The following is a 14,506-nucleotide window of genomic DNA, read 5'->3' as shown; positions in this document are numbered from 1 at the left end:
CTTTGCCTGGTACAGTATGGAGGTTGTAAATTGGCCTGGAAATTTAAAGCAGGCTCTTGGCGCACAGCACAAATTAGTTTTATATGGGGGTCGGTAGTTTTTTCATCTTTAGTTGCCTCTGATGCAGCTTATACAAAATAATTGTTGTTCCATTAACTGAATACCACTCTATAATTGGAAAGAAAAAAAAAAGCAGCTGTTTTGTGGACATTCTGAATGCTTCTAAATAAATACAATTTCTTAAATTAAAAAATTAAAAAATTTTTAAAAAAGTTGCTACAGAAAGAGAGCCCATCATCAAAAATGGCAAGTCTAATATTATGTTGAATTTTATATTTTAATGTTTCAGCAAAATGCTATTCTTTACCTGGTTATTATCAGATGGGTGCTGATGTGCATCAGTTTGTCAGGTTTAGGAAGCATTAGCTGTCAGCTAAGCTGGTGACATGTTTGAAATCAGAAATATATTTTTGTTACACAAGTAGAATATATTGTCTAATTTTCTAAGCCAAGACTAATACTCTGTTTCCAAAGGAAAACTCAAACATTTTCCACATTATTCTTTCTGGACAGCTGTGGGTTTTGTTCCAAAAACGACATTTATAGATTCTCTGTTTTTCTTATCAAACTTGAAATAGGCCAGATAGTTTCATGAATCTACTTTATTTGTTTAATTTTTAAGAAACTTTACTTAGTGTGAAATTTTCATTTGGTACTGTAAATGATAGCTGATATTGTTATTTCAGAGAAATTCTAATTCAGACTTTTGTTGAATTTTTGTAGAAACTGACATTTTCCATAAAAGTTCTATATTTTAAATGAATCCCCCCCCTTTTAATACAAAATACAAATTCAAACATTCTTCCTGTATTGAATCATTGATTAGACAAAGACTTTATTTTTTAGACAAAGACTTTATTTTTAAGTGTTTTGTGTATTTCTAGTAGTTCCAAAGAACCTTTTCAAAATGATAAAGGAACTAGAATATTTCATATTGATTATAATCTGATATCACTCAAACTCAATTTTAATATGCATTTAGGTATATAAATGTTCATGTATAATAATGATGTAATTAATTTGATCAAGTACTGTATGTGTTGTTATTTAAATAGACGAAACACAGTATATTTATTTTTATTTTATGTGAAACTTCCAAATTTAATGTAAGTTTCTCATAAGGTTAATGTGAGCTAGCACCCCAATTTCTTGTTTCTTACATTTAATAACATGTTATTTAAGTCTTTGTTTACTCTCCTAGTTCATTCTTCATATGTTTTGTATAATATTTATGTTTACCATCTCATCTACTTTTTGAAATATTTTTTCTACAGTTATGCAGAAGGCATGGAGGGAAAGAAATCCTTTAGCTCGAATCAAAGCAGCCTACCAAGCTTTAGAATTAAACAATGAGTAAGTTTGAAATATATGGAAAATAAGTTTGTTTTGAAGGAAACCCAGGCAAATGATTTAATGTTTCCTTTTTTCTGTTCCTGAGACACTTGGAGTCATAAGCTGTTCCCTTTCTCTTTTTGTGTACTAGAGAAAAACTTTGCAGTGTTCACCAACATACGTATTTTGCTTCTGAAAGTGTAAATTTATCTATGCTTTTGAATAGAAATTATGCTGGAAATACTTTTTAAAATGGAGAGTGCTGATCTAATTGGTGATAATACTTTATAGTTAAACAGTACTAAAATACTATGCCACCTGTTTTAATTTTGTTTTTCATTTAAATCATTCATTTAAAGCATTCATTCAGTCCTGCAAACTTTAGTTGCTAATGGGGCAGAAGGCATGAGATGGGGAGTCACAATAAGTAAAATGTAGATCTAACTTAATTTTTTTCATATTAACAGCATTTACTTTTATAGCTCTTTGTATTAACTTTATATTTTGAAAAGACAAAATGTAAAATCATAAGTCAACTTAATATTTAAATGAGACAGATCAATAAGTATTAATCTAATACTAAATAAATGCCAAGAGTAAAAATATTGCCCCAGTTGGGATTAATCAAGGTATGCTTCCTGAATAATGTGACCTTAGCATTGTCCCCTGTATCCCTCCTCCTTCCCTCTCCCCCCAGATATATTATCCTTATTAAGAAGACCTTCCCAAGGCGGAACAAAAATGACAGTATAGGGAATTCCAAAAGCAGTAAATCAACTTTATTGAAACTCTGGAAACTAATCAAAAGTTTATAGCAACCTGGAGAATGCTTAATCAATTTTTAAAAACAGCTGAATTTATATAAGAGAGCTTTGTGATGTTTTAACTTACACTGGCCCCATCCCCTACTTCCTAGCTTAGTGGCAGCCTTGAAGACAACAGCCTACATCCTGGAAGTAGGTGCCTACTACCAGAAGAAGTAGAATGGACCTTATTCTCAGAGAATTGTGGTTGTTTATTTGGACCTGTCTGGTCGCTCCCTGAAGGACCAACTCAAGGGACTTGTCTTTATTTAGGTTAATTTGGAACTCTTCCAGCACTGACACAACTACATGGAGGGGAGGGGCATTTGTTAAAACATTTAAAGGCAAATACATTAGTCCCTGCTGCCTAGGGCAAGGGGTAAAATTTGGGGCAAGCTAGACAAATCAGGAAGCTTTGGAGGAAAGGCTGAGGAATGAGATACTTTGGAAATAAAGGTTTTAAAAAGCTCCCACATATTCCTGGGAAACTCAAAGGCCACACACATGCCTAAGGTACATGCTTAAGAAGGCCCTAAGCTCTCATGTCTGTCTAACTTTCAGGTTCTGTACAAACATAAAGTGAAGGCTAAGGCGGAGTTGTAAACTGCCTGACTGAATGTTGAAGGTGTGCCCCAACACACACACACACACACATATATACAACCCATCTGCAAAGACTTGGTTGTTTTTTTTTTGCTTCCAGATGGTTAAGGCAATCTCTATTAAATCACTAGCTTACTACTAAGCTAAAGGAGCAGAGACTTGTCACACGTGACAGAGAATACAAACTTTACAAAATTAGTTCAGAAAGTCATTAAACAAATAAACAACTACAGCAAGCAGCAACAACAAACTTTGGGGAGGGGGAGAAATCTGATTTCTAGAGTTTCCTGATTATAATATTAAAAATTCCCAGTTTTCAAGAAAAAGTTACAAGATATGCACAGAAACAAAATATACTCCATACATAGAAAAGAAAAGAAATGAATAGAAATTGTCCTTGAGGAAACCCAGACTTTATACTTTCTAGACAAACTCTTTAAATCAACTATTTTATTTAAAAAAAAATTTTTTTATTGATTTTAGAGAGAGGGAGGGAGAAGAAGAGAGAGAAAGAGAGAAACATCAATGTGAGAGAGAAACATTGATCGGTTGCCTTCCACACACACCTCAACTGGGGATCCAGCCTGCAACCTGGGTATGTGTCCTGACCGGCAATTGAACTGGCATCCTTCTAGTGGATGAGGATGATGATGCTCAATCAACTTAGCCATGCTGGCCAGGGCTAAATCAACTATTTTAAATATTCTCAAAGAGGTAAAGGAAGCCATGTACAAAGAACTAAAGGAAACTAGGAGAATTATGTCTCACCATTAGGAATAGGTAGAAAGAGGTAGAAACAACTAAAAGGAACTGCATAGAAATTCTAGAGTTGAAAAGTATAACCAAAATAAAAAAATTCCTGTATGGGCTCAGCAACACATTTGAGCAGGCAGCAGAAACAATCAGCAAACTGGATTTAGATCAATCAAGATTACCTAGTCTGAGGAGAAACAAAAATAAAGGAATGAAGAAAAATGAAAAGAGCCATAGAAACCTATGATACACTATTAAGCATACCAATCTTTGTATAATGGAGTCCCATAAAGAGAGGAGAGAGAGAAAGGGGCAGAAAGAATACTTGAAGAAATAATGGCTGAAAAGATCCCTCAAAGGATGAAAGACATGGATCTACACATCCAAGAAGCTTAATGAACCCCAAGTATGATATATTCAAAGATATCCACAGTAAGGCACTATAGTCAAGCTTTCAAAAGCCAAAGACAAGGAGAGATTTCTGAAAGTAGCAAGAGAGAAGTGACTCATCACATGTAGGGATCATCAATAAGACTGACAGGCAATTTCTAATCAGAAGCTATAGAATCCAGAAGGCAGTAGATAACAGTGAAAGCTGGCAGGGAGGGAGGGAGGGAGGGAGGGAGGAGAAGGAAGGGAGGAAGGGGGAGGAAGGAAGAAAGGAGAAAAAGAAAGAGAAAAAGAAAGAGAAACTGTGAAGTAAGGATTCTATAATCCAGCATACACCTATCCTTCAAAAATGAAGGAGAAATTAAGACATTCCCAGATCACCAGAAACTGAGAGAATTCATTGTTAGTAGACCTGTCCTACATGAAATGCTAAAAGGAGTCCTTCAGGCTGAAATAAAGGAATACTACACAGCCTCAGCTCCACACAAAACTATAAGGAACACCAGTAAAAGCAATTACATAGGCAAATATAAAAGACAATGGGCCCTAAGTTTGCAGTTCTTTTTTACTATATGATTTAAAAGACAACTATGTGAAACCATAATAAGTCTATGTTGATAGACATACAGTTTATAAAGATGTAATTTGTGACCATAACAACAAAAAGAGTGGGGGAAGAACTATATAGGAGTGAAGTTTTATATACTATTAAAACTAAGCATTAATTCCAACTAGATTTTAAACTATTAACCACTAAGAAATAACTAAAAAGTATGGTGAAAGAAATAAAAAGGGAATCAAAATGGTATACTAGAAAATAATGCATAAAAAAACAGTAATATAGGAAATGAGGGCAAAAAAGAAAGGATAGGTAGAGAACAAGGAGGAAAATGACAGAAACAAGTTTTATTATTATTAGTTACTTAAATGTAAACATACCAGAACTTATGAGATACAGCCAAAGCAGTGCTCAGAGGAATATTTATAGTTGTAAACACCTACATTAATAAAAAAACAAAGATCTCAAATCAATGATTTAACTTCATACCTTAAGGAAATAGAAAAGGAAGAGCCAATTAAATTCCAAGCAAAAGGAAGGAAGTAATAAAGATTAGAGTGAGATAAAGAAGAGAGTAGAAAAACAATAGAGGAATCAATGAAACCAAAGGTTGGTTTTTTAAAAGATCAACAAAATTGACAAACTTTTTGCTAGACCAATTAAAAAAAAGAAAAGACAGAATACTAAAAACAAGAATGAAATTGGGGACATTACTACTGACCTTACAGAAATTTAAGAGCTTATAAGAAAATGCTATGAACAGTTGTATGCCAACAAATGAGATAACTTGGGTGAAATGGACAAATTCCTAGAAATGTACCAATTACCAATACTGACTCAAGAAGGAACAGGAAATATGAATAGACCTATAACAAGTGAAGACATTGAATGAGTAATTTTAAAACTTTCAAACAAACAAAGCCCAGGACTAGATTACTTCACTAGTGAATTCTACCAAGCACTTAGAGAATTAATACCAGTCCTTCTCAAACTCTTCAAAGAAACAGAAGAGGGCATAACTCTTCCGAACTCATTCCTTTTAAAAAAATATTTTTATTTTTAAGTTATAGTTGACATACAATATATTAGTTTCAGGTGTGCTACCCTGTGATTAGACATTTATATAATTTACAAAATAATCACCCTGATAAATCTAGTACCCATTTGACAGCATATATAGTTATTATAATGTTATTGACTATAATCCCTATGCTGTACTTTACATTCTCATGTCTGTCCTGTAATTACCAATTTGTGTTTCTTAATGTCTTCATCTTTTCCACCCATCACCCAGCCCTCCTCCCATCTGGCATCTATTAAAATGTTCTCTGTATCTATGAGTCTGTTTCTGTTCTGCTTGTTCATTTATTTTGTTTTTTAGTTTCCATGTATAAGTGAAATCCCTAACTCATTCTATGAGGCCAGTATTACCCTTATCCCAAAATCAGACAAAGACATCACAAGAAACAGAAACTACAGACTAATGTTTGTTACGAATATAGATGCAAAAATCCTCAACAAAATGCTAGCACACCAAATCTAGCAGCATATTAAAAAGATTGTATACCATGGCCAAGTGGGACTTATTTCAGGAAAGCAAGGATGGTTTAACATATGAAAAATCAGTCAGTGTTTGCCACCACATGAATAGAACAAAGAACAAAAACCACACTATCATCTATTGAAGCAGAAAAAATCTTTGGAAAAAAACCAAGACCATTTGATGATAAAAACTAAAAGAAAACAAAGGATGGAAGGAAATTTCTTCAAACTGATAAAGGACATCTGTGGAAAACCCACAGCTAACTGCATTTTTAATGATAAAAGTCTGAAAGCTTCCCCTGTAAGATCAAGAATAAGGATGTCTGCTCTTGCTACTCCTTCTTAACATTACACTGCAGGTGAGAGACAGTGCAATTAGGAAAAAAGAAGGGGAAAAATGGCCTCCAAATTGGGAAAGAAGTAAAACTATCTCTATTCACAGATGACATAATCTTACATGCAGAAAATCTTAATACATACACACACACGCCTATCAGAACTAATAAATGAGTTTAGCAAAGTTGTAGGAGACAAGATCAACATACAAAAATAAATTGCATTTCTATACACTAGCAATGAACTATCTGAAAAGGAAATTAAGAAAATAATTCCATTTACAATAGCATAAAAAATATTAAAATACTTAAGAATAAGTTTAACCAAGGAGATGCAAGACTTGCACACTGAAAACTGAAAACGACAAAGTATTGTTGAAAGAAGTTAAAGAAGACCTAAATAAATGGAAAGACATCCCATGTTCATGGATTGGAAGACTTAATATTATTAAGATGGCAGTACCCCTCAAGTTGACCTACAAGTTCAATGCAATTCTTATCAAAATTTCAATTACTATTTTTTGCAGAAAGGACGAACTGATTGTAAAATTTATATAGAATTGCAAGAGAACTCAAATAGCCAAAACAATAGTCTTGTAAAAGAAGACCAGAGAAGACTCATTTCCTGATTTCAAAACTTACTGTGAAGCTATAGTAATTAAATCATAAGGCTAGACAGATTAATTTAATCCAGTGTAATGTAATGAAGAAATCTCTGTTGATTAGTGAAATTATTATATACTTCAAATTAGGGTACCAGTTAAAGGATGCTGAAATGGTATGATTTGCATTTTTTACATCTGAAAGAGCCATCTTGTCCCCAGTTATAAAACTTTTTTAAAAAATATGTTTTCATTGATTTTAAGGAGGGAAGAAGAGAGAAGGAGAGAGAAACATCAATGAGAGAGAGAACACTGATCGGCTGCCTCCTGCACGGCCCCCTACTGGGGATCAAGCTGAAACCCAGGCATGTGTCTTGACCAGGAACCGAACCCAGTACCTCTTGGTGCATGGTACGATGCTCAGCCAACTGAGCCACACTGGCTAGGACTTCTCCCCAATTTTTTTATTGCTATCTTGCCATCACTTTTTTTCCCCATGCCCACCTTGTACTTTTACCAATAATTTCTCCCCTGTTGTAATGCAAACCATATATGTAACATTAAATTTTCTGATAGCCACGTTTAAAATGTAAGAAGAAATAGATGCAATTAATTTGAATAATATTTTTTATTTAGCTATATTTAAAATATTAGCATATTTTAACATATATTCAACATTAAAAAGAAACTGTTAATGAAGTATTTTATATTCTTTTAAGTCTTCAAAATTCAGTGTGTGTTTTACACTGACCATACGCTGACTGTTGTGTATCTCAGCTGGGACTAGACACATTTCAAGTGCTCAATACCTACATGTGACCAATGACTACAATACTGGACAATCTAGGCTTAGATCATCAGAACTAGGACATTGTCTCCAGAAGAGATACAAACTAGTTATTTCTGGGACTAGAAGGAAACTTTCTGTTTCTCTTGTTTTTTTACTCCCAAACAAGCTAATTTATCTTACTAACCAGCTTTTGACTTAAAGGATATAAAGAGAAATCTGTGTTTTAGTGGGGTGAAGAAAAGGAAATTTGGAGTCAGCATGGGTGTGACAAGCGAGAATAGGAGTGTAGGAGGAAAGATTAGACTGCAAATCAAGGGAAGTTTTGTTGCAGTACTATTGTGGGTAAGTCCAGGAGAGGATGGGGCAGTACCCAGTGTAGGGAAAGAGGCCTTGTCCTGGAATATGTTTCTGAGTCAGATGGCCATGGGACTTTCTTCTCAATTGTGACCCTCTTCTATACTTCCATTATCCATTATACAGATATTTCAAAGTATATAGTGACTAAGAGCAGGCATGACCACTAGAGTGCATAGTCCCTTGAATGTTCAGCTATTTCTTTATATATCTTCTTTTCTCCTCTCTTCCGAAAAAGGAAAATGTGGGAAAAAGGATCAGAGAATGGATATAGAAGTAAAAAAGATGAAAAATAGAGAGAGGAAAAGAAAAATAGGAAAGGAGAAAAATTGTGGAACCAAGACATAAAGAATGTACCATATGCCCCTCTTAAATTAAAATATTTATTGAAGTTGTTTGTATTCTTCAAGAGGTGGCAAGTGTAGGGAAAGGTGGGGAATATGACGTGGAATAAAGGGACATAGCCAAGAGAATATGCTTGCTTTACTGGTTTACCTAAAATTGTCTTGCTTGCTTCATAGCTGTGCCTCTGCATATATTCTCCTGGCTGAGGAAGAAGCAACAACTATTGTAGACGTTGAAAAGTTATTTAAACAGGCACTCAAGGCAGGAGAAACGATTTATAGGCGGTCACAGCAGTGTCAGCACCAAAGTCCTCAGCATGAAGCCCAACTGAGTAAGCAAATCTGAACTAATTTTTCCCTATCTTTTAGTTCCTGCAATTGGCTCTTTGATATTTAAAACACGAAACAACAATAATAAACTTAATACTTAGAGGTTAGCTACTTTTCTTAGTAGCTAATTTATTTCACGTGAGAATTGGGCTGGTCATTGGAGAAGCACAACTCAGAAAGAACCACAAGAGCCTTCTAGTAATGATAAGCTGCTGTTACCTTTATCCTCATCTTTACCCCAAGCGATAGTAGAAGGACATCATGTGGTTTGCTCTTTTTTTTTTTTTTAAATATATCTTTATTGATTTCAGAGAGAGGAAAGGAGAGGGAGAGAGAGAGATAGAAACATCAATGACGAGAGAGTCACTGATCGAGCCCACAACCCGGGCATGTGCCCTGCCCGGGAATCGAACCCCGATCGCCTGGATCCTAGGTCGACGCTCAGCCACTGAGCCACGCCCGGCCGGGCAGGTGGTTTGCTCTTTAGACTGTGTGTATCTCCATGTAGTGCCAGGGAGCGGCCCCTTCAGCATGAAAGCCAGCCTTACTTGGCATGGCTTCTTTCTTTGGCTGGTTTTTCCCTGGTGTGTTTGAGATCATGTGGGCCATAGCAACTGCGGTCCTTTCTTCCCACTTACAGAGATGCTCTCCCAGTTATGACTGAGATACTTTTACCAAAGATGTTAGAATCTGTAGTACTGTTGCTTCCTGCGTTTCTTTTGTGGCCAGGGAGTTTTAGTGTCATGATTTTGGGCAGATAGATAAAGGTAAATCGAAATATGTTTACATAATACATTATCTGCTAGTGGTTAAGTTCTAAATCTTTTATTTGTGGAAATTAAAATTTGGGTAATGTTTTCTCTCTAACTAAAATATGTTTCATTAATACTTGTTGTTATAACACACGACTATGGGAATATATAATTTTGCAGTCTGGAACTAATGAAACTGCATCTGTGAAAAAGTTATGCCATTTGTCCTTGTATAATCTCAAATACGGTTATGAGATAGTTACAGAAATATGTTAGCTCTTTCTAGAAGTAGTTTTATAGTTTCTTAGTTACTAGCTATTGAGTAAAAGTTTGCAGTAGCCATGGAAATTTTGTTTTGAAAATCTTTTGTCAGTTAAAACAATAGAGACTATTAAAATAATAGGTTGTTTATGCAGAAACTTAGAATATAATAGGTTAATATTACTTCTCCAATTAATGTATGTATTTCTTTTATGTTAATATTCAAATGCATTTGTCAAGTATATACCGATTACTTTATATATACTGTTCTCAGATTACTTATTGTTAGAGGTAAAAGTAATTCTATATATATATGTATATGCATATATATATTAAGCTTTTAATATTAAAAAACTTCAAACATATACACAAATAGAGCAATATAATGAACCCCCATTTAATGTTCATCACCCAAATACAACAATCATTAATATTCTTCCATTCTGACACTATTTAATTTTAATTGAACCTTCCAGATTAAGCAAATAAATTAATGGATATGCTAATGAAATAGTAAATCATAATACAAAAATGATAACAGTGTCATTTTTTTTTTAATAGAGAGAGATACCAATGTACTGGCATATATTAAAAGAAGATTGGCAATGTGTGCAAGGAAATTAGGAAGAATAAGAGAAGCAGTAAAGATAATGAGAGACGTAAGTGAATTTGATGACCGGACCTTTGTATTCAGAAACTAAAAATGTGGTTTGAATTGCTGATTATTTTAATGTAGAATCACTGTTTTATACTTGGTAGTTTTTATGAAAAGATACTTATTTAATATGCATACATTACTTAAGGGTTGAGTCTCTACAGTTTTGTTAAGAAACAAAAGAATTTCTCCTTCGGTGAATCTGACTCAGCCTGTTGAGTTCCTTTGCTATAATTTTAACCTTCTTTTCCTTTTACTGTGCAGTTGATGAAAGAATTTCCTCCTCTTACCATGTGGAACATCCATGAAAACCTCCTAGAATCACTTTTAGAATTACAGGCCTATGCAGATGTTCAGGCAGTCCTAGCAAAATATGATGGTGAGTGATATTTGTCTTAGTTGATAGCATGGTTAAAGTATTTTTTTAAAATTATGTAATCATAAATGTGATCCTATTCTAGTATTTCTGTGACTTTCTCTTATCATTCTTACCAGTCAGGATTTAGAATTCATGGGTACAAGTTGCTATTAAGTACCTTCTAAGGAATGCAAATTAAAACCACAATGAGATACCACCTCACACCTACCTGTCAGCAAAATAAGTCAGACGGAAAAAGTCAAGAACCATATGATTTTACTCATATGTGGGCTATAAAACTAAAAGCCACAGATGGACAAACGAGACGAACAAACAAAAACTTGTAGACACAGACAACAGTGTGGTGGTTACCAGAGGGAAAGGGTGTTGGGGGAGGTAGTAAGGGGTAACGGATGGCAGCTGTGTGGTGATGGAAGGAGACTTGACTTTGGGTGGTAAACACACAATGCAATATATCAGTGGTGTGTTATAGAATTGTACATTTTAAACCTATATAATTTTATTAACCAGTGTCACTCCAATAAATTTAATAATTTTTTTTTTAAAGAATCTTCTTTAGCAGGAATTTTGGAAGCAAAAACCTGTAAGGAGGAACTTTTCTTCTGTCAAGATTTATTTGTTTACTGAGCACCTGATATGAGTGAGGCACTTGGCATAAAGTGGTGAGCAAAGAGATTGGACTTAGCTCTCTTAGGATTTGCAGTTTAGTGCAACAGACAAATGAATAGTAGTTATATTGAAGCATGGAGTGTTAGGTGAGATAACTGGAAAAGTATGGGGTGCTCTGCACATAGGATGGTACCTCATTTGTTTTGGATTGTCAGGGAAGGCTAACAGAAGGTGCTTAGTAGTATGTGTAGGAGTAATTAAGAATAACATTTTTACAATGCTTTTTAGTTACAAAGTATATTTTATCTCATCTGATATTTATAATAATCTTGTGAGGTTGTAGGACAAGTATTTTTACTATCTCTAGCTAGTAAATAAGGAAACTGGAGTTGAAAAAGGTTAAATAATTGGGTAAGGTCTCCCAGCTAGTAAGTGGCAAGCCCGAACTTAAATCCAGGGATTCCATTTATTTGTTTACTAGTCTTCCAATAGTAAGAAGTCAATATATTGGCTATTTTTATTATTATACTGTAGCAGTGCAAATTTAACACAAATGGAGTTGGGAGAATTTTTATGGAGCATAGCCTTTCTCCTCATTCTGAATGAGGTATCAGCTTTTAAACCCAAACTGAACACATCCGAACTAGCATAATGTTTTTGATCATATCTTTCACTCTAAGAGAACATATCAGTCATTTATTAACATTTGTCCATTTGTAAATTCCTACCCATTAGCTTGGGAATCCCCATGACTTGGCAGGTTTAAAATGTGTTACACTTGGAAAGAGAAGTTTATTTCTTTTAAACATCTGGAATTCTTAGGAAGCGCTTCAAAATAGTGTGGGCTCATTGGAGAAATTTATGAGAAATCTTTTCCATCTGTAACTTATCAGATGCATGGCCTGCTTATGATACTTACGATGAACAAGCTTAGGAACCAAATGTACAACAGCAGATAGACCCTGTTTCATTAAAACTAAAATAAAACTAACAACTTAGATATGCTTCTGTGTTTTCAGTTATTTTTATGAGTCCCCAGTTTTTACCATTCTAGAATTCTGAAGTTAAAAGCAATTTACTTCTTTAGTTCTCCATTTACTGGTATAACTTTAGAATCTAAAAATTCAAGGGAATTCTGTGGCCTTACTCTCCTAATAACATTATTTTGGGTATTTTTTTCCATTTATTTTTGAATTATAGTTGACACACTATATATATATATTTAAATATATCTTTATTGACTTCAGATAGAGGAAGGGAGAGGGAAAGAGATAGAAACATCAATGATTAGAGTCATTGATTGGCTGCCTCCTGCATATCCCCTACTGGGGATCGAACTCGAAACCCAGGCATGTGCCCTGACTGGGAATCAAACTGCAATGTCCTAGATCATAGGTGGATGTTCAGCCGCCGAGCCACACCCGGCCTGGTTGACACACAATGTTAAATTAAGTTCAGATGTATAACATATTAATTAGGCATTTATATACCATATGAAGTAATCAGCATGATAAGTCTAGTACCCATCCAGCCCCATATGTAGTTATTACAACATTATTGACTATATTTTCTATGCTCTACTTTACATCTCCATGACTAATTTTATAACTGGCAGTTTGTACTTGTTAATCCCCTCACCTTTCCCACTCACCAGTTTACAATCCCACCAATAGTGCACAAAGGTTTCTTTTTTTCCACCTTCTCTCCAACATGTATTCTTTGTTGTCTTTTTGATAATAGCCATTCTGACAGGTGTGAAGTGATATCTCATTGTAGTTTTGATTTGCATTTTGCTGATTATTAGTGATGCTGGGCATCTTTTCCTGTGTTTGTTGACCATCTGTATATCCTCTTTGGAGAAATGTCTGTTCATGCCCTTTGCCCATTTTTTGATTAGATTGTTCAAGGATGCATAGCTAGTAAATAGTAGAATCAATATTCAAACTCAGGTCTTCTGACTACGTTCCACGTGCTTCTAGTACTATATTATATCTGTTGAATTTGTCCTATGAATTATTTTTATTAAAACTTGTCTTTAGATATTTTTTTGCAATTCTTTCCTAAATTGAAAATTATTATTACAGATATAAGCCTTCCAAAGTCAGCAGCAATCTGTTATACAGCAGCGCTGTTGAAGACAAGGACTGTTTCAGATAAGTAAGTAGTTATGGGAACTACAACAATTTAGAAAGACTGCTGAACTCAGTATTATGCTTTCCATCCACTGACTTTAACCAAGGCTTGTTTTCCTTCTTTCTTCTTTCGGAATAAACCTTGACCATACGGGGCTCTGAGGCTTCTTACTATGTATAGTGGAAAGAGCAAGGTTTTTAGAGCTAAAGTAAACCTGGGCTCAAATTCAAGTCTACCACATACCAGGTGTGGATTTTTGGGCAAGTTAATCAGTTTGAGTTTTCCTCATGTGTAAAATAAGAATAATAATACTGTAGGATGGGTCTATGAGGATTATAGTGCTAAGTGCCTAAAACAATGCCAGACAGAAAGTACATACAGTACATAGTGGCTAGGCTATTAGTGATAACATGTGTGGTAGGGGGAAAAAGTTCCATGTTATCTGTCCCGAGATTATAATTCTGAATTATTCTGTGTTCCTTGTATTTGTGGCTGCCTTTAATGAATTTGACTTTATTCCACAGATAAGATATTCAGAAACCAACCAAAATGTGCCATGTTCTTTCACCTTAGATTACTATTCCTTGATGTGAATTAGAATGGAATATTCACAGTCTGTTTCCTTTTCGTGAAAATTCTATAAGAATGTACTGTTTTGTGAGAGTCTCTGAATATCCCTATGTAGCCTCTTATGTTTTATTATCTTTCCCAAAGTGTGCCTTCAGTGGACTTCTCCTGAAGTCTTTCATTACCTAAATGTGAAAGTGTTCATTTCTTATGCTGCCTTTCTTTATATGTTGGACCAAAGGCTTTAATTTGATGTTTAGTAGTTATTTGGCTTTGTCTTTGGTCATCACTAGAAACCTCTGATTAGATGATGATCTAAATCCATATATTTTCTAATATTCATTTCTTCATTT

At 34.5% G+C, this 14,506-nt stretch overlaps 1 protein-coding gene across 9 annotated transcripts in view; it reads left to right on the top strand.

The window, feature by feature from the left end:
- ST7L (suppression of tumorigenicity 7 like) overlaps window positions 1-14,506 on the top strand; it is a 124,495-nt gene that overhangs the window by 15,567 nt on the left and 94,422 nt on the right. For all 9 annotated transcript variants that reach the window (XR_013997705.1, XR_013997706.1, XM_081121292.1 and 6 more), the window contains 5 exons: window positions 1,335-1,413; window positions 8,645-8,799; window positions 10,372-10,469; window positions 10,730-10,844; window positions 13,538-13,610. Coding sequence is in view for 7 of the 9 variants with exons in the window: in XM_081121292.1 (XP_080977418.1) it covers window positions 1,335-1,413; window positions 8,645-8,799; window positions 10,372-10,469; window positions 10,730-10,844; window positions 13,538-13,610 (520 nt within the window). In the remaining 2 variants the exon portion in view is untranslated. The remainder of the gene's footprint in view (window positions 1-1,334; window positions 1,414-8,644; window positions 8,800-10,371; window positions 10,470-10,729; window positions 10,845-13,537; window positions 13,611-14,506) is intronic.

This window comes from Miniopterus schreibersii (assembly GCF_964146895.1).
Source record: "Miniopterus schreibersii genome assembly, chromosome: 19".
NCBI lineage: Eukaryota > Metazoa > Chordata > Mammalia > Chiroptera > Miniopteridae > Miniopterus > Miniopterus schreibersii.
This window is presented reverse-complemented; position numbering and strand designations above follow the sequence as displayed.